The 25,076-nt window shown below is 36.5% G+C and overlaps 1 protein-coding gene across 3 annotated transcripts in view; it reads left to right on the top strand.

The window, feature by feature from the left end:
* MICU2 (mitochondrial calcium uptake 2) overlaps positions 1 to 25,076 on the top strand; it is a 100,175-nt gene that overhangs the window by 16,976 nt on the left and 58,123 nt on the right. For all 3 annotated transcript variants that reach the window (XM_054587990.1, XM_054587989.1, XM_054587991.1), the window contains exon 2: positions 20,102 to 20,243. In XM_054587990.1, the coding sequence (XP_054443965.1) occupies positions 20,102 to 20,243 (142 nt within the window). The remainder of the gene's footprint in view (positions 1 to 20,101; positions 20,244 to 25,076) is intronic.

Genomic DNA, 25,076 nt, shown 5'->3' with positions numbered 1-25,076 from the left:
CTCATATGTGCTGCTGAAGTGAGCACTGTTCTGGATATGCAAAGCAAAATATGGTTGACTTAGTATATCTGCTGTTTGAGACTATGATGTCATTTTTCTCATTTGCTGATATGTTCAATTAGAAGATTTTACTGATAAGAAATTACAAATGGGTTGATTTCTGTGTTTTGTGTGTGTGCAGTGTCAATGCCACGAGATTAAAGTGCACTATTAAGATTTTTTTTTAATTTATTGACTTTTATTTTTAGAGAGAGAATGGGGAAGAGAGACAAAGAGACATCAATTTGTTAAGAGAGAGAGTCAGAGATATGGATTTGTTGTTCCACTTGGTCATGTATTCATTAATTGTTTCTTGTACATGCCCTGACTAGAGATCGAACCTGAAACCTTGACTTGTCGGGACAGCACTTTAACCAACTGAGCTAGTTGGCCAGGGCCCACGCTAAAGTGTTTAAAGACAAAATCTTTCTCAGTTTAATTTGGTCATAATTGCCCAAGTTAAACCGAGAAATATATTAAACTAAGAAGTATATTAATCACCAATTAAGAGCTCCTGTATTCTTGCTCTGCAAGTTCTTCTCTTTAGTTGTTTCTCCATTAAAAGCTGTACGAGCACTTACTATGCTTACTGTGGTGATTGCTTCCTAACATAGAGGAGGGCCTAGTGTGGGAAAGGCAGCCTGCCTACAGTGGCTTTAGGGCCACATCAGTGAAAAGACACAGTGATAGAAAAGTCAGAACTGTGCAGTTAGACATACAGGATTTTATTGAGACCAAGCTTTTATTTGGAATTTTTATATAGCAAAGATGTCCTATAGCACTTTGCTTTATTCTGGCAAGACAACAGTTGTATATTCTTTATTTTAATTAACCTGCTTTAGTTGGTAGAAAATATAAGACATTTTTTAAGAACCTGAAATTATAAAGTTTCTTATTTTATACTCTGTCCTGTTGGAGAAGCTGTTTTTTCCCTTTTAAATTTTAAGAGACTTCTATGACCATATGTTGAAAATGGATTGAATCTGATGTTCACCTCAGTTATTCAAAGTTAACTATATACACTAATATGGGTAGTACTCAAAATAGGAGCAATTTATTTTATGAATCATTTTATCATGCTATTGCTTAGGTTTGCTGATTCATCTTTGTCACTTAATCTTTGAATAGATTGCAAATCTGTTTGAGAATGTGATAAAAATTACCTACTCTCTCCCAACAAGTATATACACACGTTTTCTTTTCATGCAATTTGAGGGAGTTACAAACACCAAGAAGCACAACCATGTAGTGTTGCTTCTGCTGTAAATTCTTGGAGGGGACAAAAACCCTTGTCCCCTCTAGGTTCTTAATATTTGTCCTTCACATTATGAAATGTTCAGTGTTACATCTAAAAATCACTGCTTAGATCACATCATTATCCTCACATCAGATAATGTACGATACTCACTTCTGTTCTGACTCTGCAGCCTTTCCTAGCCCAGTATATGCGCTCTTAGCTCTGTGGTACTAGATCATCCTAGTTAAACCTTTATAAATGCCTTTGTCTATTTCCACATCCCTCTCCTTATAACTATAAAGACCCGTGTTATTAATAGTGGTAATACATATTACATACATGAAGTTTTTTTATTATAAGTTAAAAAAGTAAACAGTAGCCATAAATAGGAACTAAAGAGACCAAGTCCATCAAAGTCTTTAAATATTCAGAGTTACTCTTTGGGACTTAACTGGCAATTCGTATTTAGAGATTTGAGTTGCCTGATTTGTTTCAGAATGTCTGTCTCTGTCTATTCTAGCCTGTGAATATCTGTTCCTTCTTTTCCCCAACATTTTCCCAGGATTTGACTAGGATTATTCTCTCGAATAAACTTTTACATAAAGAGTTCATGAATATATTAATCACCAAATAAATTTTAAAAGACAAAGAGTACCCAAGTGGCTAGCTCTGTCTGTGCCTGTCCTTAAAGTAAGCATGTAACAACTCATCATAAGCTACGTTTTCACTGGTTTTGTTTCTCATATAAGATCCTAAAATTCTCAGGGGTCAAGATAAAAATTTTTCTTCAACATGCACCCTCCCCCCCCACCGCCAAGAATTTCATATTTGGTACAGATCCCACTGATACCTGCGTACATGCTAATAATATGCTAACTTGGTATCAGATTCATTGGCAATTTTATATTGCTGATTTCTTGTACTGGAAGATTAAGATGTAGGAAGTTGTTCCTTGTTTGACACCAATTGTTGTAAAATACAGAAGGGTGATGGGATGAAGGAGAAAACTGGCCATTAGTTCTAGTAGTGGTGGCAATTGAAATAGTAAAGTAGAAATTCCTTTTCAGTTATTAGCAGTTCCTTCGGTCATGTTTGGTGCTGCCTTAAGGCAAAAAAGGAAAAAAAAACACATTTAGCTTTTCAGTCTTTATACAGCAAAGCCTTTGATGGGATCTTTTTTTAAAGCGTTATAATATGTTCAGAAATTGCTAAATGAAAGCATTAACATTTTATCATGAAATAATATCCATAGGAAAGGTAAACACAGAAAGGGAGATTTTGGCAAATCCATGCCAGTCTGATATGATTTGAGTTCGTACCTTACAAGTACAAAGCAGAGCTTTGCTTGAACAGTGAATTAATTTGCCAAAATATGTAATACATATCTGTATATTACTTTGCTATTGTGTAACCTATATATTACTTCCTTTACTGGTGATACGATTAATAAACATCAACAGAAATTACATGTATCTTAGTACCTTTGCTAGGAAACTACCCATTTTGTCAGTACTAGTGAACTCTCTGGCTCATTTGCTGATTTCCTACAAATATATTTTAATAGCAAAATTTTTTCTTAGATGTACCATATTAAGATATGTCAGTGAACTCCAAGCTAAAGCCAAAAAAAATCCATTAAAACTTAAACCAAACATGGTACGAGGCCTGAAATTCATTAGATCATTCAGATTTACAGAAAGAGATTATGAAGCAGGTGTGTAATCCAGTTTCTGAGATTCTGTGATATCCACAATTGGTGAAAAGTAAGCCAGTATCCTTTGAAACAGTTAATACTGCCACCACCTGTCAATGGCTTTACCTCTTTCCTCTTGTTACGAAGGTATTTATTCATCTAAAGTAATTAACTGTGCAGTAATTTGTGGTTATAATAAAAGGAATATAATAAAAGGGCCATTATTTCTATTTGTGCATACTCCTTTTGTGTAGATGAACATAGTAGAATATACCTACCTTTCTAAAAATATTTTAATAAATTAACATGGTTTAAAATATATAATCACAAAAACCAATAATTTGCATATTCGTTCACTGACTGAAACTGTTTTTAAATTGTTTTTTAAATATCACACTGAATTTAGGATTCCCATTCATGAAGAGTCCTTCATTCCTGCACAGTTTGTTGGGTTGTGTTTTTTTTTAACCACTTAGCAATATTAACCATGTAGTAAGCACTAGGGAGACAGAGAAAAACCATCCTTTTCTGTTCTTGAGGGAATCACAGTCATTATGGCTTTGATAAGTTCAGCCAGGGTTCTGTGTGCTCGCACCAAGAGGACACCAAAACCAAAATGGGTGCTTTGGAAGAACTAAGGGAAGTAATTACTAGAATTCTTAACAAATAAGTTGGCCTAACAGAAAGAGAGACGAGAACCAACAAAGTGAATGACATGATTTGTGACGTGTTTTAATTACCATCAGAAGCAATAAATAGCTATTTATTCTTTTGTTTTATTTTTTAATTTTTTTTTTTATTGTTCAACTACAGTTGTCTCCATTTTCCCATCACCACATCCCCCTGCCCCACCTACACTCACCTCCCACCCTCATTCCTTCCCCACTTTGGCTTGGTCCATGTGTGCTTTACACATGTTCCTTGACTTGGCCCCTTCCACTTCGTCTCCCCATTTCCTCACTAATCCTCCCCTCCGATAACTATTGGTTTGTTCTTTTTCTTTTTTACAATATTGCAGGTTATATTTTTCTTGTTTGTTGATTAGGTTCCATGTACAGATGAAATCATATTGTATTTGTCGCCCCCTGACTCATGTAGCTTAGCAAAATGCCCTCCAGTTCCATCCATGCTGTCATGAAGTGTAGTAGTAACAGCTCTTTCTTTCTTTCTGCTGTGCAGTATTTCATTGCGTAAATGTACCATAGTTTTTTGATCCATTCATTTATTGATGTCACTTAGGTTGCTTCCAGCACTTGGCTATTGTAAATTGTGCTGCTATGAACGTTGGGGTGCATAGGTTCTTTCGAATTGGTGTTCTGGGATTCTTAGGGTATAATCCCAGCAGTGGAATTGCTTGGTCAAAGGCAGTTCCATTTTTAGCTTTTTGAGGAAATTCCAAACTGTTTCCCACAGTGGCTGCACCAGTCTACCTTCCCACCAACAGTGTACTAGGGTTCCCTTTTCTCCACAGCTTCTCTAGCACCCATTGTTTGTTGATCTGTTTATGATAGCCATTCTGACCAGTGTGAAGTGGTATCTCATTGTGGTTTTAATTTGCATTTCTCTGATGGCTAGTGATGCTGAGCATCCTTTCATATGTCTCTAGGCCCTGTGTATGTCCTCCTTGGAGAAGTGTCTGTTCAGGTTCTTTGCCCATTTTTTAATTGGATTGTCTCTCTTCCTGGATTGGAGTCATGTGAGTTCTTTATATATTTTGGAGCTAGAATCCTTGTCCAAGGTATCAATCTGTTTTCCCACACTGTTGGTTCCCTTTTCACTTTGCTGATGTTTTCTTTAGCCCTGCAGAAGCTTCTTATTTTGAAGAACATGACACCAGCAGAGAAATAATCGAGTAGATCAATGAAATAAAACGAGCACTCTAGAAACAAACTTATATATCTGTCTAACAATGTAATATATGATTAAATTGATATTTCAAATCAATGAGGAAAGTAAGGCTTACTCAACCCATAAAGCACATGGACCACTGTTACTTGAAATAAAACATATATGGAGCCCTATTTCACTCATTATATAAAAATATATTCAGGTGAGTTAAAAATCAGTATGTAAAATCTAAGGAGTTTTCAGAGAAAATAAAAAATATTTTTCTTACCCTGAAGTAAAATATTCAAACTCAAGTTATGAAGTAAAATATTGACAGTATGACTATATTAAACATTTAAGACTATACATTAATATACATATAAAAAAGGTAAATGACAAGTTATATAATAGAAAAGTATTTGCAACACAACTAAAAAAGGATTAGTAGTTTCTTTAGGGAAAAAAATTCTACAAACATTTAATCAAAAAATGAATAAAGAACACAAAGTCATTTAAACGTTTTTAAAAATAATAGAAATTGGCAAGAAATATACAAAAATAGGTTTAGTTTCAACAAATAAAGTAACTAAAATAATAATAACAATTATTAATACTTATTAATAAGTATTAAAAATATTGGTAATATCAAGTATTGGTGACTGCAGAAGGAACTGGGTATTCATAGATTCGTTTTCTTCATCTTCTTAAAGCAGTCCCGTTAGCATATCTTGCAATGCTGGTTTGGTGGGGGTGTATTCTTTTAGCCTTCTTTTGTCTGGGAAACTCCTTATTTCACCATCCATTTTAATTGAGAGCCTTGCTGGATAGAGTAGCCTTGGTTGCAGGGCTTTGATTTTCATTACTTGGAACATTTCTTGGTATTCCCTTCTGGCTTGTAGTGTTTCTGTTTGAAAAGTCAGCTGCTAACCTTATCAGTGCTGTCTTGTATGCTACTACCTGTTTCTCTCTTGCTGCCTTCAGGATTCTCTGTCTCTGATATTTGCCATTTTAATTATGATGTGTCTTGGAGTGGGCCTCATTAGGTTCCTCTTAAAAGGGACACTCTGTGTTTCCTGGACTTGTGTAACTTTTTCTCTCCTCAAATAGGGAAGTTTTTCATCGTTACTTTTTCACACAGGTTCTCTGTCTCTTGCTCCTCTTCTCCCTCTGGGTTCCTGTTATATGGATATTATTATGTCTCAGGTTGTCCTGCATTTCCCTAAATGCCTCTTCATTCATTTTGAGTCTTTTTTAATTTTCTTGCTTTTTCTGGGAGCTTTTTTCTACCTTGTCATCCAGCTTACTGATTCAGTCCTCTGCTTCCTAGCCTGCTTTTCATTCCTTCTTCTGTGTTCTTAAGTTCAGAAATTGTGTTCTTCATTTCCTCTTGCTTGTTGTTGATAGTTTCTGTGGCCTTTTTCATGCTGATATAATTTGCTGTAAGTTCCTCATAGTTTCCATGTAGTTTTTTTGTCATTCTCTCTGAGCTCATTGAGCTTCCTTAAGACCACTGTTTTGAACTCAGTATCTGATAGTTTACTTCCTCTATTTCATTTATTTCTCTTTCTGGGGATTCCTCCTTTTCCTTCTATTGGGGGGTGTTTCTTTGTCTTCTCATTAATGTGAGACTCTTTTTTTTTCTTTTTTTTCTTTTTTCTTTTTTTGCTTCTGCTTCTTAAACTGATCGGTTTTAACTTCCTGGCTTTGTGGTGTGAACTTTTATGGTAGGTGATCTCTGAGATACAGTGGTGCAGTTACCTTGATATCCTGCACTTGCTGCTCTTTGCATGCCTTTCATGCCGTTTTCTGTTGGCTCTCTGGAAGTATTGGGTTTTGATTGTTGTTTGGTCATTAAGCACCTCAGAAGGCTAAATCAACGTGTCAGACAGGCTACGTTTCTCCTGGAGAGTCGAGGGAAGATTTCTGGTCTTTATAGGTGTCTAGCAGCTGCCCGAGTTCATGATGCCTCTTCACTCGAGCCTCCTGCCGAATGGTCAGACTTCCTACCCCTGTAAGTGACTATTTAATCTGTCTTCTAGGAAGTGGAGTGGAGGTTTATTGAAGCTCATCAAGGATAGCCAGGTAACTACTGAAGCTATGAACACACAAGCAAGACATCATGTTCACAATGTACAAAACTGAGACTGACATTTAAATCAATATTTGTTTTGTACAAAGACCAATTCATAAAAATAATAGTATCAATAGAATTTTTAAATAGAAATGTAATTTTTCTTTTTAATAAGAAATTGCAAATCTGCTTCTCTATTCAGGCTTTTATTATCTTTACATTTACCTGAAGGTTTTTTAAATATTTTTTTCCATTTTGCCTTGGCCAGGTTGCTTAGTAGGTTGGAGCATCATCCCATGCACCAAAAGGTTACAGGTTTGATTCCCAGTCAGGGCACATACCTAGGTTATGGGTTCAGTCCCTGGTCAGGCCATGGACTGAAGGCAACTAGTCAATGTTTCTCTCTCACATTGATGATTCTGTCTCTCTCACTTCTTCTCTTTTTAAGATCAATAAAACAAATCCTCAGGTGAGGATTTTAAAAAATATTTGTTTTATTTTTGTCTTGGATAAAATGTCTATTTGTATGCAGGCAACATACTGCCTTTTAAAAAATACAGTCCTGGAGGTGGGGGGGGGGGGCAGGTAGTAAAGGATAAAGGGGGTCAAAAATATGGTGACGATTTGACTTTGGGTGGTAAGCACAATACAATATACAGATAATGTATTGTAGAATTGTACACTTGAATCCTATATAATTTTATTAACCAATATCATTCTAATAAATTTAATAAAATAAGATTTTAAAAATAATTCTAATATGTGACCACGTTTTGTGTAGAGTTAGGGCGTAGGGCCTAAGGGGCGTGTGCTAGAGAGGCAGACTGCCTTCAGTATTCAGCCACAAGCTTTGGAAATCCATCCTTTCCACAAGTGGCTTGTAAACTGAGGAGGGGACAGTCTTTTGCTAAGGGTTGGGGATACAGAAGTCCAAGTAGACCACAGAATGTGGGAGCATGCGGGGGAAGGTGAGCGGGGGGATGTGCAAAATACTGTGTGGATGAATCACTTTCCTTTTGCAATCCCAACTATAAAATGCAGCTATAGACAGCAGCTGTTCCCCAGGAAGGGGGTGGGAGGAAGGAAAGAGATGTCCTTTAATCCATCCCATCTTTGTGTCATACTGTCATACATTATTAGATATAATATCCTTAGTGTTAACCCTCTCAGTGGCCTCTGACAGCAGCACTTTCTGTCACAAAAGGTTCCTTGTTACTGCTCAGCTGCACTTCTCTTACTGTTACTGCCAGAAGAAGAGACCACAATCTAGACAAATTTGTGCCAGACCTGTTACTAGTGTTCTAGTTAAGTTTGATTATATAAACTTGAAAAATATAATCATTTTGAAAAATAAGTCAATGTCACAGCTCATAAATAATATTTAAAAATAATCAGAGTTTGAAATTTACCATAGTGGGACACACATTTGCTGAATATTGGATGCTCCTTTCATGATTCTGTCTAGCACTGATCACCTTCTGTTGTGTTTCCCCCACTAGAAAAGAAAGCATCTAACCATTTGTCATTTTATCTCTATCCAGTGTTTGGTCATAGTAGACATGTAATATTTACTTGATAAGCTGATGTTGAATAGCTGTAAGGAGGAGTGCATATAGTATTTACCTTCTCCCATGTAGAAAAATAAGTTAAAGTAACTCAGTCGTTTCTTCAGAAGGACATGATTTAGTTATGTTTGCAACAAGTGATTTTGATCAAACTTTAGAAGAGTATTGAGATTTTAAGTTAAAGCTCTAGTCTCTTTTTAGTCACTTGAAACTTAATTTAAACTGTCTATTTATAGCATAAACAAAAAGTTATGTAGTTATGCTATCCCCTCTGAAAGGTAATTTTGGAAGGGTCAGTGAGTGTTCTGCTCAGTGGCCTCAGCAGGAAAGAGAAAGCAGTTACTAGAAGAGAAGATGTTATAGCTTTACTCATCAGCATCTCATGACAGCGGCCACCCTTCCTCAGACAGAATACTAGAGTATTTTTTAAGAATTAATATATATAAGCATATACCATTTCATTCTGCCCATGTAAGGGGAGCCACACCACCTTCAAAAGCAGTCCAGATGGTGCTATCACTAGATTAATCCATCTTCAGAAGCTGGAGAACATATCCCAGGGCTCTCCAGATCCTCAGAAATTACGCGTGTCCTTGGCTAATATGCTATCTTTTTTGTAGAATTTATCATGAACATAGCTTATGCAGTAAATATTTCTAACTTGGTCTGGCAGTATGTTTTTTTTTCATGTACAGTAGTATCTCCATGATCCAGGAGAAAATGGAAAATTCTATGTAATGACTCAGAATTTTCAGTTGTAAAGTTTTCTTCAAGAATAAAAGATACTCTTTCAGTTATACCACAGAAAGTTCAAAGAGAGCAAAGCAATTACATTTTATCCAGATTATTACAAATTCCAAAATAAAGACCCCAAATGAATAAGGTTTTACACGTTTTGTCTAATGCAGTATATAGGACATATTGAAAGAATTGTAAGAAAAGCCCTGTCTTTTACCACTTTCTTCTTCCTGAGAATTGTATAGAGACCAAAGAATGTTCAACAAAGAACAGTGAACTAACTTTTTCCAATTTATCACTTCGTGAATAAAAAGCAGAGGCAGAATGGTGACACACCTGTTGCTTTAATGGCAATAAACTAGTGAAATGTTTTAACAGAAATCATCAGCTTTCAAAGATCTCTTTCATCCAGTTCACATCACTCATTGCTCTTAATTCCTTTGTCACAAATTTCACTGCATTACAAGTAATCCTGGAATTCCACAGAGTATTTTACATATAAGCACAACCATGTGAATGGTTGTCACATGCTCAGTAGAGCACTGTCCCAGCAGTTGTGCCACTCCTTTCCCATGTATTTAGCTGTAGGTGCAGGTTTGAGAGGCACATAGTTGTAGTACTAGGAATTTGTGCACTCCCATCACTTCCTTCCCATTCAGTGTGTCAGGTTGTTCAGGATAACAGCTACCAGCAGGCTCCAAGCAGGCCTTTGATCTCCACCACCAAATTCCCACCCTTCATCCCTAGGAGCTGGGTTCGTAGGCAGCTGTTCCCTCCTGCCAGTCCAACTATTATTTATATATGACAGTACACATGGTCCACAGAGTAGCTTTGTGGAATCTCATTATTCAGGTAAAGGTGGACTATTGTTTAGTCCACTTCCACATGAGTTGTTCTCTTAAACTGCAGGGAGCAAGTTGGGGTAAGGAGGGACAAAAAAAAATCCTCTTAAGCTTTTCCTGCTGAATAGCTCAGATGTGCAGTCCCCTATGCTGCTTTCATCTCCACATACTGCAGAAGGGTGGTGCATGTCTTAAGAATAATCTTATGAATCAGTCATATTTCATCCTTTTCTGTGTCATTTTTTGCATTAACTCCTTAGAGAACAGCTTCTAGATTGAATCCAGCAATAAGGTCATCATAATTCTAACCTTATTTAGTTTTTCTGAAAGGCTAAAATTAATGTCTTTCCTAAGGTCTTCTAGAATTAATCAAACCTAGAGTATACACACAGGGCAGTGGCAGAGTAGCAAACACAAATCTTTGTGCATTTCAGTAAAGGTTTTTCCTGCTATATTTTTGAAATAGATGTTGATTGGCTCTTTTCCTGAGGCACAGCAGTTATTCCTACGTTGACTCTTTGGTGTCTGCCATATGCATGGACATTCTTTTTCCTGATTGCTTTTTCTGGTGCTTTCCTTATGCCTTCCCTGTGTTTTTTCCCTGTCACATCATCCCCTTCATTTACTTAGTTCAGCCAGCTCTCTTGTCAGATATTTCTGTCTTCTTGCACCTTATCTTTGCTGTCTAATAGTATAATTACTATTGTCCTAATAGATGACTATTATAAACACCATCGCCTCTTTATTTTTTTTCTCTTTTCTTTCAGAATGTGATTTTTATTTTTACTTGTTTCCTATTGCTCCTGCATTCATTATTCCCACAGAATTTGCATAGGCTCAGCATTAGTTTTTAAACAGACGTTCTAGCCAAATGTGTTAGTTACCAAGAATAGTGTGAATATATATCCTTATCTCCTTTCCATCTTGATCTAACCACTCTTTATTATATTAGTTTTTATCAACTGTTTAATCACTCCACTACCTGAGGGACTGGAGAAAGAGCTGGACCAAGGTCTTCTGCATTTGGGAACATGTCCCTGTCCCACTTCTACTCCAGAAGATCTGCCTGTTCTGTGAAGTCAGATTTATCCTATCCCACAGGATGACCTTTGGGTTTCACTTTCCCCCCACATTTTGGGGCACTTGCCTCTTTGGGGAAATGCCCTCATACGTAGTTCAAAGGTTTTAGGTTAATGTGATCATGAATACGCATATTTCTCTGCCCAACTAAGCTGTAACTTGCCTATGCTGATACCACCTCCCTCTGAGAGGACACAGGTGGGAAAAACGGCAGGTGTTGGGCCTATAATGAATACACCACGTGATGAGAGCTTCCAGTGCACATCCTGTACTTTTCTTTCCTTGCACTATCCCTACATTTTGAGAGAGACTAATGACAGCATTACCAAGCACATATGGGACCTTTGTGGAAATTAGGGGAAGGTACCCCTTCCTCAGTGCACTGGACTGCCATTTGCTAGACAGTTGTGTGGTGACCACATCATGAAAGATGCTCCTTAGAGTTCTGATCAACGAGGTGGTTCAGAATTTCATCCTCTCATTCCAGTATACAGCAGAATAAACTGGTTTTCAATCCTAGTATTGTCTTAGTTTTATCCAACTTATCAGTATGTAGAAGGTCCTTCTAGAAGAACAAGTTCAGAGTGGGAGGTTAGGAGCCAGCATCAGAATGGATGTGTGTGCTTCTATTTGTTTTTGTGTTTTATCAGGTGGTAAGAAGGTTTGAAGAACTTTTCCCTCCTACTTTCTCATCAGTTGAGGGGTTTTTTTATGACCCTATGATTTTACTAAGAGTTAACTCTTTCAGGAAGTTACATTTATACCTTTGGAGGCAGAGGAATTAGCATAGAAAAAAGAACTTCCCAGATTTTATTTTAAAGTGGATTATTATATAGATTGGGACTAAAAACCAAAAATCCAAAGGGAAAAAAAGAAAACTTGGTTTATGCCACAGATCCTATAATACCTGGAGATTCCAACTTTTTCCAGTGCTGTTCTTTTTTCCATAGCCTTGAAACAGCCCTTTATACCTACAAAGGTTTTACACATTAATACTACATTTATAATGAAAGTTATGCCCTTAATAAATGGCTCAACATTTTGGTTTGCCTTATGATATTTTTTATTTTTGAAGGGAACTGATTTAGCCCTAGGAGATAATAGTCATGTTTCTCCTTACATCCTGAATCCTCCAACCTATGTGGCAGCATTCTGAATTATTATTTGTATAGATGTTTTCCCTATAATTGATATATCATTATGACTAAGAGTACACTAGAGGTGAATTCTTTTAAGACTGTATGTTAACAGATTCCAAAATAGCTGCAGACTAGGTAGAGGCTGCATCCACTCACACCTACCCCCAAACTTGATTTGCAGCTAAATTGCAGAGCAATTAACCTGAAAAATCAGTGGAAGGCTAGCTTTAGAGAAGAAGCCACATAGAGACTGGTAAGAATGGCAGAGAGACAGAAAGGGATAGCCCATGCATACAGGAGCCATGGCAGTTGAGAGGCAAGACAAATATCGTGGCTGTAGAACTCCCTCACCCTAGAAGTGGGGGGTCTCAATACCAAGCAGGGATTCCCTAACCCGGAGCAACAGAGATGAAAAGTAAAGCCCTATGGTATCTGGCAGTGAAAATCAGTAAGGATTCAGTCCACCTGAGAGACTCAGACCAAACTCTCCCAGGAATGAGCACTCTTCATTGTTAAACACCAGCCTGGGGAGTTCAGGGTCCAGACTCCCGACTTCTGGCGAGGTCATGCTGCTGTACTCGGGTCCTGTGGAAGGATCTGCTGGTTGCACCCTGCAAGAACTTTAAAAGGCCCTCTCATTACCTGGGGAGACTTTGGGTGCAGACCCTGAGAGAGACTAAACTATGTAGTTTGGGAAGGAGGACCAGTCTCCCCCACCTAAAGTGCACAGCATCACCCCTCCCTCCACCTGTTGAGCCACTCAGTCCTGTTTTGCTGAGTTCTTCCCCACAGGAGAACTACACAGGGCTGGAACTTTTGACCCCGACCTGCTGAGAACTTCACCTCAGTGGGCAGCTCCTGCACAGTGTCTCATACATGGTGATCAAGGTTTACCCTTAAAGTCACCCACCTTGAAGGGTTAACTCCACCCATTAAAGGGCCAAAGGCATTCAAACCTCAACTGAAACAGGACATTCACGTAACCCACAAGAAACATTCCTGGAGCACGAAGCTCAAGTGATCTGGAAGGTTGTACAGCTGTCCCAACAAGATACCTACATCATAAAACCATCATAACAACCTTGGGAATCAGGGCGGATCTACCTAATTAATACACAAATGGGGACAAAATGGGGAGACAAAGAAAAATGGCACCATCAAAATAGAATTAAGTAAAGTGGATGAAATGGAAGCAACCAAACTAACAGATGCAGCGTTTAAAATAATGCTTATAAGGATTCTCCAGAACCTTAAAGATGGATGATCTCAGTGAGAATTTAAAGAGATAGTAAACATTAAAAAGGATATAGAAACCATAAAAAAGAACCAGTCAGAAATGAAGAATACAATATCTGAAATGAAAAATACACTAGAAGGTATCAGCAACAGATTAGATGAAGAAGAGGATCAAATTAGCAATTTGAGGACAAGATAACAAAAAACATCCAAGCAGAGCAATCAAAAGAAAAAAGAATTTTAAAAAATAAAAACAGTCTGAGGTGCCTCTAGGATGACATTAAGCATAACAACATCCACATCGCAGGGGTATCAGAAGAAAAAGAGAGTGAACAATGGCTAGAGAACCTGTTTGAAGAAATAATGACCAAAAATTTCCCTAATTAGGTGAAGGAAAAAGTCACCCAAGTTCACGAAACACAGAGTTCGAATCAAGATGAACCCAGAAACCCACACTAAGACACATCATAATTAAAATGGCAAAGGTTAAAGACAAAGAGACAATCTTAGAGGCAGCAAGAGAGAGAGTTAATTACCTGCAAGGAAACTCTCATAAGGCTGCCAGGTGATTTCTCAGTAGAAAACACCTCACCAGAAGGGATTGGCATGAAGTATTCAAAGTGATGAAAAACAAGGACTTGTAACCAACACTATCTGCCCAGCAAGGCTATCATTTAAAATTGAAGGTCAAATAAAGAGCTTCCCATACAAAAGCTAAAGAGTTCATTACCACCAAACCAATACTGCAAGAAATGTTAAAGGGATTGCTTTAAGAAAAAGGAGAGAGAGAGAGAAACATAGGTATAAAGAAAAAACTGGCAATAAATAAGTACCAATCAATAAACCTTCAGTGTAAATGGATTAAATGCTGCAATCAAAAGACAGAATAGCTGAATGGATAAGAAAACATGACCAGCACATGAGATGCCTACAAGAGACTTGCCTCAGAACAAAAGACCTACACAGACTGAAAGTAAAGGAATGGAAAAAAAATGTTCCAAGCAAATGGACAGGAAAAAAAAGCTGGGATAGCAATTTATATCAGACAAAATAGATTTCAAAAAAAAGTCCATAGAAAGAGACACAGAAGGACATTTCATAATATTCAAGGGAAGAATCCAGCAAGAAGACATAAACATTATAAACCTATATGCAGCCAGCATCGGAGCACCCAAATATATAAGGAAAATCTTGGAGGACTTCAAGAAAGATATAGACAGCAACACACTGATAGTAGGGGATTTTAACACCCCACTGTCAAAAATGGATAGATCTTCCAAACAAAACATCAACAAGAATATTGTGGAACTGAATGATGCGTTAGATCAAATGGACTTAACTGGTACATATAGAAACTTTCATCCCGAAGAAGCAAAATACACACTCTTTTCAAATGCACATGGAACATTTTCAAAGATAGACCACAAGATAGGACACAAAACAGCCTCAACAAATCCAAGAAAATTGAAATCATATCAAGCCTTTTTTCAGATCACGAGGCCCTGAACTAGAAACCAACCTCAAGGGAAAAACAAAAACGTTCAAAATCATGGAGATTGAATAGCATGCTATTAAACAATCAATGGGTTAGTAATGAGGTCAAGGAAGGAATCAAAAAGCTTCTGAAAACAAATGAAAATGAACACACAACAGTTTAAAACCTATGGGACACAGTGAAGGCAGTCCTGAGAGGGAAGTTCATAGCAACCTAAAAAAGATAGAAACATTTCAAATAAACGGCCTAATGCTAGCTACATCTACAAGAACTAGAGGAACAACAACAAAGCCCAGAGCAAGTTAGAAGGAAGGAAAGATCAGAGAAGAATTAAATGACATAGAGACTAAAATAACAATTCAAAGGATCAATAAATCCAGGAACTGGTTCTTTGAAGAGATAAAAAAGAAAAATCAACAAGCCTTTAACCAGACTTGTCGAAAAAAAAAAAGAGGATTCAAATAAAATCAGAAATGAAAGAGGAGAGATTACAGCTGATACCACAGAAATACAAAGGATTGTAGAAGTTACTATGAACAACTATATGCCAAGAATTCTGAAATCCTGGGTGAAATGGACAAATTTTTAGAAAAATGTAATCTCCCAAAACTGAATCAAGAAAAAGGAAAAAGCCTGAACAGACCAATAACAGCTGGTGAAATTGAAGCAATCATTAAAAAAAAACACCCCGTGCACAAAAGACCTGGACCAGATGCTTTCAAAGGCAAATTTTACAAAACATTTAAGGGAGAGCCAACCCCTGTGCTTCTCAGACTACTCCAAAAAATCCAAAAAGAGGGAATACTCCCAAATTCTTTCTATGAGGCCAGCATCATCCTAATTCCAAAACCAGATAAGGACACAACAAAGAAAGAAAACTACAGGCCAGTATTGCTGATGAACACAGATGCTGAAATCCTCAACAAATTATTGGCAAATTGCATCCAGCAATACATTAAAAAGATCATACACTGTGATCAAGTATGATTCATCCCAGGGATGCAAGGATGTTACAGTATACACAAATCAATAAATGTAATACATTAAAAAAAGGAAACACAAAAATCACATGATCGTCTCAATAGATGCTGAAAAAGCATTTGATAAGGTACAGCCCCCATTTATGATAGGAACACTCTGTGTAAAGTGGGAGTAGAAGGAGCATACCTCAACAAAGTAAAGACCACACACAAGAAAACTACAGTAAACATACTCAGTGGGCAAAAACTAAAAGCTTTCCCACTAAGATCAGGAAGAAGTCAAGGATGTCTGCTTTCACCACTTCTATTCAACACAGTATTGGAAATCCTAGCCACAGCGATCAGACAAGAAAAAGAAATAAAAGGCATCCAAATTGGAAAGGAGGAAGTAAAACTGTCATTGTCTGTAGATGACATGATAGTGAACATAGTAAACCCTATAGACTCCACCAAAAAAACTTCTTGACGTAATGAATGAATTTGGCAAAAAAGTGGAATACAAAGTCTATATTCAGAAATCGAAGGCATTTTTGTACAAGGAAATATCAGAATCAGAAAGTAGGAAAATAAATCCCATTTATGTTAAGCTTGAACATTCCTCCATGGAAGTTATTCAGATGATTAGCTTCCGAAGGCTGCAGCTATGGGCACCTGGTGATTGGCAACTTCATCATAACAATGCTCCCACTTCTGCATAGCATCTCTTGCAGATTTTTTTGGCAAAACATCAAATCACCAGGTGACTCAACACCCCCTACAGCCCATATTTGGCACCCTGTGCCTTAAAGACTTTTCCCAAAACTAAAATCACCTTTGAAAAGAAAGAGGTTTCAGATTGTCGATGAGATTAAGGAAAATACAACAGGGCAACTGATGGTGATTGGGAGAACTGTATTAGGTCCCAGGGGACTTAGGCATCATTGTCCTATTTACAATGTTTCTTGTTTCTTGTACCTTCAATAAATGTCTCTAATTTTCATATTACATGACTGGATACCTTCTGGACAGACCTCGTATCTAAGGTGAAGTGTGCTCTTGGATTTCACAGCTGACATGTTCTGTGTTAAGGTTATTACACTGACCTTGGTATCTGTGTTAACTAGTGTGTCATCTTCATCCATTCTGCCTGGGACACAATGCCCAGCCATTAATAGGAGGATAATATGCTAGTTGAGAGATTTATCCTGACTGTGCCATTTAGTTTTAGCTTTCATATCTAATGTAGTATCTATTGTTCAGTTACTGTGAGGATTAACTAAATAATTCATGTAAAATTATTAATACAATGCTTGGCATATACTAAGTGCTCGATGAAAGGTTAGCAATAAGTATTTCAACATTGTCTCTATCAGCATTTGGGTCAAGATCTAGATCCTGTTGCCTGGGCTGCAGACTCCTACACTAGCAATATTTTACGCATTTTTGTATTTTCATACTTCTCATCCATAACATAAATATATCTTTCAAAGAAGAGCTGTTTACCAAATATGCTATATTTTTATGAAATATATTTTTATATCTTTATGAAAGTACAGCCTTACATGATCTTTGCCCACCAGTCTCTAATCTTCTGCCATACTGTTCCTTGAACACATAAAGCTTATTCCCATCTTTACCTCTTGCTTGGCATGCTTTTCTTTTTGAGAGCCCCACAGCTCAGTAGCTGCACCTCATTTAGTCTCCATAATGTCACCTCTTTAAAAAGGCCTTTCCTGAGGAAGCTAAGCTATCATTGTTTGCAGATGACATGATAGTAGTGTACATAGAGAACCCTGTAGACTCTACCAAAAAACTCCTCAACCTAATAAGTAAATTTGGCAAAACAGCAGGATACAAAGTCAACATTCAGAAATCAAAGGCATTTTTGTACACCATCAATGCGATAGAAGAAGAAGAAATCAGAGAAAAAATACCATTTGATATAGCAAGAAGAAAAATAAAGTACCTAGGAATAAATTTAACCAAAGACGTAAAAGACCTGTATGCAGAAAACTATACAACATTGAAGAAAGAAATTAAGGAAAACACAAATAAATGGAAGCATATACTGCGCTCATGGATTGGAAGAATTAATATCAAGATTTCCATACTACCCAAAGCAATTTATAGATTCAACACAATCCCTATTAAGATACCAATTACGTATTTCACAGAAATAGAACAGACATTTCAAAAATTTATATGGAACCATAAACGACCCCGAATAGCCACGGCAATTTTGAGAAAGAAACACAAAGTAGGAGGGATCACAATACCGGACATCAAACTCTACTACAAAGCCATTCTACTCAAAACAATTTGGTACTGGCACAAGAACAGACCCATAGACCAGTGGAACAGAATAGAAAGCCCAGAAATAAGCCTAGGTCTCTATGGACATCTAATATTTGACAAAGGGGGCAGAAGCATAAAATGGAGCAATAATAGCCTCTTCAACAAAAGATGTTGGGAGAGCTGGATGGCTACATGCAAAAAATTGAAATTGGATCAGCAGCTGATACCATACACAAAAATAAACTCAAGATGGATAAAAGACTTAAATATAAGTCGCAACACCATCAAAGTCTTAGAGGAGAACATTGGCAGGAAACTCTCAGATATGCCATGCAGCAATTTTTTCACTGATATATCTCCTAAAGCAAGGGACATAAAAGAAAGAATAAACAAGTGGGACCTCATCAAAATAAGAAGCTTCTGCACGGCAAAAGAAAACATCAGCAAAATGAAAAGGGAGCCAACCATATGGGAAAATATATTCGCTAATGATATATCAGATAGAGGTTTGATCTCCAAGATATATAAAGAACTCACTCAACTCCACTCCAAGAAGACAAACGATCCAATCAAAAAATGGGCAAAGGACCTGGACAGACACTTTTCCAAGGAGGAGATACAGAGGTCCCAGAGGCATTTGAAAGGATGCTCAGCATCACTAGCCATCAGAGAAATGCAGATCAAAACCACAATGAGGTACCATCTCACACCAGTCAGAATGGCCATCATAAACAGATCAACAAACAACAGGTGCTGGCGAGGCCGTGGAGAAAAGGGAACCCTAGTACACTGTTGGTGAGAATGCAGACTGGTGCAGCCACTATGGAAAGCAGTGTGGAATTTCCTTGAAAAGCTGAAAATGGAACTGCCTTTTGATCCAGTGATTCCCCTGCTGGGACTATACCCTAAGAACACCAAAATGCCAATACAAAAGAACCTATGCACCCCAATGTTCATAGCAGCACAATTTACAATAGACAAGACAAGTGTTGGAAGCAACCTAAATGCCCATCAGTAGATGATTGGATCAAAAAATTGTGGTACATATACACAATGGAATACTACGCAGCAGAAAGAAAAAAAGAACTACTAATCTTCGCGACAGCATGGATGGAACTGGAGAGCATTATGCTAAGCGCAATAAGCCACGGGGTGAAAGACAAATACCATATGATCTCACCTATAAGCGGAACCTAACCAACAATACAAAGATGCAAGGAAAATATGACCAGCAACACTGAAAGGAAAAGAAATCAACAGAGACAAGAGGGAAGGTGGGGGCAGGGAAAGGGAAGGGAAAGGGAAAGTCAAGGAACATATAGCAAGGACTCATGGACAAAACCAAAGGGGAAGAGCTGAGGGAGGGAAAGAGGGAGAGGGCAAGGGAAAGTGGGGGGGGGGGGGGGAGAAAAATAAATAAACAAACAAACAAAATGAGGCAAAACTACATAAATTGTTGAGCAGTGGTTATCAGAATAGGAATATGCATTAAACAGAGAGATTTCTGGACCCCCACCTCCAGAGATTCTGACTCAGTAAGTCTGGGGTGGAGTCCCAAAATCTGCATGTTCAACAAATGTCCCATGCAGTTCTGATAATCATGGTTTACAGATCACACTAAAAAACACTGACCTAAAAGCAAGCTTAGTGCATCATTAAAATTTGTTCATCTGTAAAAAAAAAAAAAAAAAAAAGCCTTTCCTAACTCTCCAGTATAAAACATTTCTTAGCAGTTTCTTATCCTACTTTGTATTTCTTCTTGGCACTTCTCACTCTCTTACATTATTGCACATTTATTCATTAATTATAAAATTATTCTAGAATGATCTGAGTTGGGAAATAATGCTGAAAGAAATTTTACATTGCTATTTTGTTTTTCTGTTAGGAAAATGCTGACTGTGGAAAGATGATGGAGAAGTCTCCTCGTAAACAGCGCTTCATGCAGTTTTCTTCACTGGAACATGAAGGAGAATATTACATGACACCACGAGACTTTCTCTTTTCAGTAATGTTTGAACATGTGGAACGTGAGTTTTTTCTTTATAACTTAAAAAAAAACAAATATTGGAGCTGAAAAACCTCTGTTTTTCAGAATTTGTACACAGGTTTTCTTCATTTTAATTATCATCATTCTTCATGCCATGCATTTACTTATTGTTTAAATGTTTCAATCAAAGTACAGTTAAACTTTTATACTTATGTATTTATCAAAGAAATAGTTGTTTTGTATGTGAATTTTTCTAAAGAGAAAGAGGAAAAATAGTTAAGTTTTTAATGTCACCAGATGAATTGTTAATAGAATGATTATTTTATCCAGCATATTAACCACCAGTGTTTGGTGGTACTAAAGTTTTAAATTGGGCAAAAAAAAAAAATGAAACTAGAGCAATTAGGAGGGTCACATAATAGAGTCATGATGCCATCCGTTAAAAGAAAATGACCTGAAAAAAATAGAACAAGAAGGAAAAATCCAAAAGCTATAATAACATAAACTTCCAACTCTTCATTATTTCAAATGATATCAGAAATTCTTCATTTTATTATCTAAACTAGTCACTTTTACTTGGCAGAGAGTCATTAAAACCCCATGCTCTGGGTCTCATACTGCAGGAGTGTTCTATAAAAATTTCATGGCTTCCTGACACTGCTTGAAGTGTGATGGAAGTAGTGCCCTCTGAATAGCTATAATATGGAACAGGGAAAATGGTCTAAGACAAGGTGCTTGGACTCCAAATTTGATTATATTATAATCTAGAGCAATTTATGTCCCAGAGCATTCTTGAAAACAACAAGCAGTCAACTGGCAGTTAGTGGAGCTTAACACCTTGATGTGGTCAAGGGAAGAGGCCAAGAGAGCACTAAACTAATATCAGCCCCATGACTGGGCATTCCCAAAGCTGTGCTTCCCTGAGAAATAACATCACAGGAACCAACTAAAACAACCCAGCCAATCACTAAACAAGTAAACAAGCAAATAGCAAGCCCTATGGTGAGGGGGAGGCTAGTTCCCAAGATGGCTACCATACATTATGTCAAATGTCCAGTTTAAAAAAAAAAGAAAAGTGAGACATGCAGAAACAGGAAACTATTGCTCCACTAGACCAAACAGTCAACAGAAACTGCTTGTGAGTACATCCAGACCTCAGACTGAGCAGAAAAAAAATTAAAAATACTCATTATGAATATCCTCAGAGAAGAAAATCATTATTAATGAAGTAAAAGAAATTATAATGATAATGTCACATCAAATAAAGAATATCAAATAAATGATAGAAATTATTTAGAAAGAACCAAATAGAAATTCTGGAAAAACTGAAATGAAAATTTCACTAAAGTAGCTCAATTGTAGATTAGAAATGTCAGAAAAGAGTACCAGTGAATGTAAAGACATATTGATAAAGATTATGCAATCTAAAGAAATGAGAAGAAAGAGAATGAAGAAAAATGAAGTCTCAGAAAAATGCAGAACACCATTAAGTATACACCAACATATGCCTAATGGGAGTGCCAGGTGGAGAGGAGAAAGAAGCAGAAAAAAAATATTTGAAGAAATAGCAGCTGAAAAATTCTAAAATTTATTGACTAACACTGATTTATATATATCCAGCAAGGTCAACAACTCCGAGCAGGATAAACATAAAGAGATCCACCAACAGACACATCCTAGTAAAAATATTGAAATCAAAGACAAGGAGAAATGTTGAAAACAGCCAAAAAAAAAATTACTTACTTCTTACTAGGGACCCACTTAAGATAATGGCTGACTCAGTAGAAATAATAGAGGACAGAAGGCAGTGGAATAGCATATTTAAATTGCTCAAAGAAAAAGACTGTCAGCCAAGATCCTATTTTCAACAAAGCTATCTTTCAAAATTCAAGGTGAAATAAGAGACTTTCCCACATGACAGATAAGAGAATTTGTTGCTAATAGACTTGCCTTACAAGAAATATGAAAGGAAGCTTTTCAGAGAAAGCAAATGATTCCAGACAATAATTTGAATCCACACAAAGAATACCAGTAAAGGTAATTATGTAACTTTAAAAAAGATTATATAAATGTTTATATTTTCTCCTTTTAACTGAAAGAACCTATGCACCCCAGTGTTCATACCAGCACAGTTTACAATGGCCAAGTGCTGGAAGCAACCTAACCTAAATGAGTGAATCAAAAAACTATGGTACATTTACACAACAGAATATTACGCAGCAGAAAGAAAGAAAGAGTTACTACCCTTTGCTACAGCATGGAAGGAACTGGAGAGCATTATGCTAAGTGAAATAAGCCAGGGGGTGAAAGACAAATACCATATGATCTCACCTATAAGCGGAACCTAACCAACAATACAGAGATGCAAGGAAAATAAGACCAGCAACACTGAAAGGAAAAGAAATCAACAGAGACAAGAGGGAAGGAGGGAGGGAGGGAGGGCAGGGAAAAGGAAGGGAAGGGGAAAGTCAAGGAACATAAAGCAAGGACTCATGGACAAAACCAAAGGGGAAGAGCTGAGGGAGGGAAGGAGAGAGGGGGCAAGGGAAAGTGGTGGGGGGTAGGCAGAGACAAATGTATTTGAAAAAATAAATTAAAATATAATTTAAAAAATAAACAAGAAAAAAATCCAATTTATATACTATTAAGAGGAGATACTGTTCAGATACAAGGATACAAATAGAAAATAAAAAGATAGTAAAAGATACATTGTACAAACAAAAACCACAAGAAAACTGAAGTAGCTATATTAATATCAAATAAAATACACTTTAAAACAAAAAAATTTACTAGAGATAAGTAGAGACATTTTGTCATGAGAAAAAGATCAGTCCATCAGCAAGATATAAATTTATGCACCTAATAACAGAGCTCCAAAATACATGAAGCAAAAACTGATAGAAAAGAAGGGGAAAATGAGTAAATTAATAATAATATTGGGAAACTTCAGTACCACTTTTATTAGATAAAAAAGTAAGCAGAAGACTGAAAATGAAACAGAAGACTAAAGCAACACTGTAAATGAACTAGACCTAACAGGCAGCTTTAGAACACTTCACACATTGCTGGTGCATAGAAATACAACTCATTTTTGTGTGTCAATTTTATATACTGTAACTTTAATATATTAACTGTAATGGATTTTTGTGAATTTCTTAAGATTTTCTGCATATAAAATCATGTCTCCTATGAACATAAATAATTTTACTTTTATACCCTGGCTGGGTGACTCAGTTAGTTGGAGAGTTAACCAGTATTCCAAAAAAGGTTGTGGGTTCAATCTCAGTTCGGGGCACATAAGGTGGCAACTGACTTAGTTTTCTCTCACATCAATTTCTCTCTCTCTCTCTCTCTCTCTCTCTCTCTCTCTCTCTCTTTCTCTCTCTCATCAATAAACATGTCCTCAGATGAAGATTTTTCAAAAAGAAATAATTGTATTTTCTATGTGGGTGCCTTTTAGATCTTTTTTTATCTTTCATATCTTTGGTGTGCTGATTTTGTATCCTGTAACCTTGAATAATTTTTTAGCTCTAACAATTTTTTTGCAATTCTCCTTTTCCAATTCTTTGTTCTTTCTTTTTTTAATTTTATTTTTAAATCATATTTATTCTATTACAGCTGTCTCAGTTTTTCTCCATTTGCACTCCTCTACCCATCCCACCCCACCCCTCTCTCCCACAGTGAGTGGCCATTCTTTTGTCTATGTCCATGGATCATGCATTCATGTTCTTTGTTTATTCCCTTCTCCTCCTTTCCACCATTGTCCTCCTTCCCCATCCCTTCTGGTCACTTTCAGTCAGCTCCATGTTTCCTTGCCTGTGGTTTATTTTGTTTGTTAGTTTATTTTGTTGTATTGATTCCTCTTGTAGGTGAGATCATATGGTATTTGTCTTTCACCGACTGGCTGATTTCACTTAGCATAATATTCTCCACTTCCATCCATGTCGTTGCAAAAAGTAGGAGTTCCTTCTTTCTTTTGTTCTTAATGCAGATTGAATTTATTTATTTTTTTAAATGTCAAGATCCATTAGAAAATATTTAAAAATGTAAACCCATTATAAAATCTCAGCAATCATGACACCTGCACAGAAATAATCAACTAGATCAGTGAAATACAATGAGCATTCTAGAAACATATGTATATATCTTTCTAACAATGTAATAATATGATTAAATTGATATATCAAATCAATGGGGAAAGTAAGGCTTATTCAACATATAAGGTGCATGGATCACTGTTACTTGAAATAAATGTAGAGCCCTATTTCACACATTATACAAGAAATATTCAGGTGAGTTAAAATCAATATGTAGGATCTAAGGAGTTTTAGGGGAAAATACAAAATAATATGTTATACTCAGAAGTAACATATTCAAACCCAGAAGCCATAAAGTAAAATCTTGACAATAGGACTATATTAAACATTTAAGACTATACAGTAATATTCATGTAAAAAAATTTAAAGGACAAGCAACAGAATAGGAAAATATTTGCAACACATCTATAAAAGGGTTAATAGTTTTCTTGTTGTTGTTCTTTTGGCTTTTTTTTTTTTTTTTTTTTTTAGGGGAAAAATTCTGCAAACATTTAATCAAAAAATGGATAAAGAATACCAAAAAGTCATTTAAAGCTTTTCTAAAAAATAATAGAAATAGACAAAAAGTATACAAAAACAGGTTTAATTTCAACAAATAATAAAGCAACAGAATAACACGCCATTATCACAATCAGATTAATAAGTATTAAAAATATTGGTAATATCAAGTATTGGTGACTGTGGAAGGAACTGGGTATTCACAGACTCTTCATCTTCTTAAAGCAGTCCCTTTAGCATATTTTGCAGTGCTGGTTTGGTGGAGGTGTATTCTTTTA

This window comes from Pteronotus mesoamericanus, unplaced genomic scaffold (genome assembly GCF_021234165.1).
Source record: "Pteronotus mesoamericanus isolate MK-2021 breed Mesoamerican mustached bat unplaced genomic scaffold, CSHL_Meso_final scaffold_125, whole genome shotgun sequence".
NCBI classification, from domain to species: domain Eukaryota; kingdom Metazoa; phylum Chordata; class Mammalia; order Chiroptera; family Mormoopidae; genus Pteronotus; species Pteronotus mesoamericanus.
This window is presented reverse-complemented; position numbering and strand designations above follow the sequence as displayed.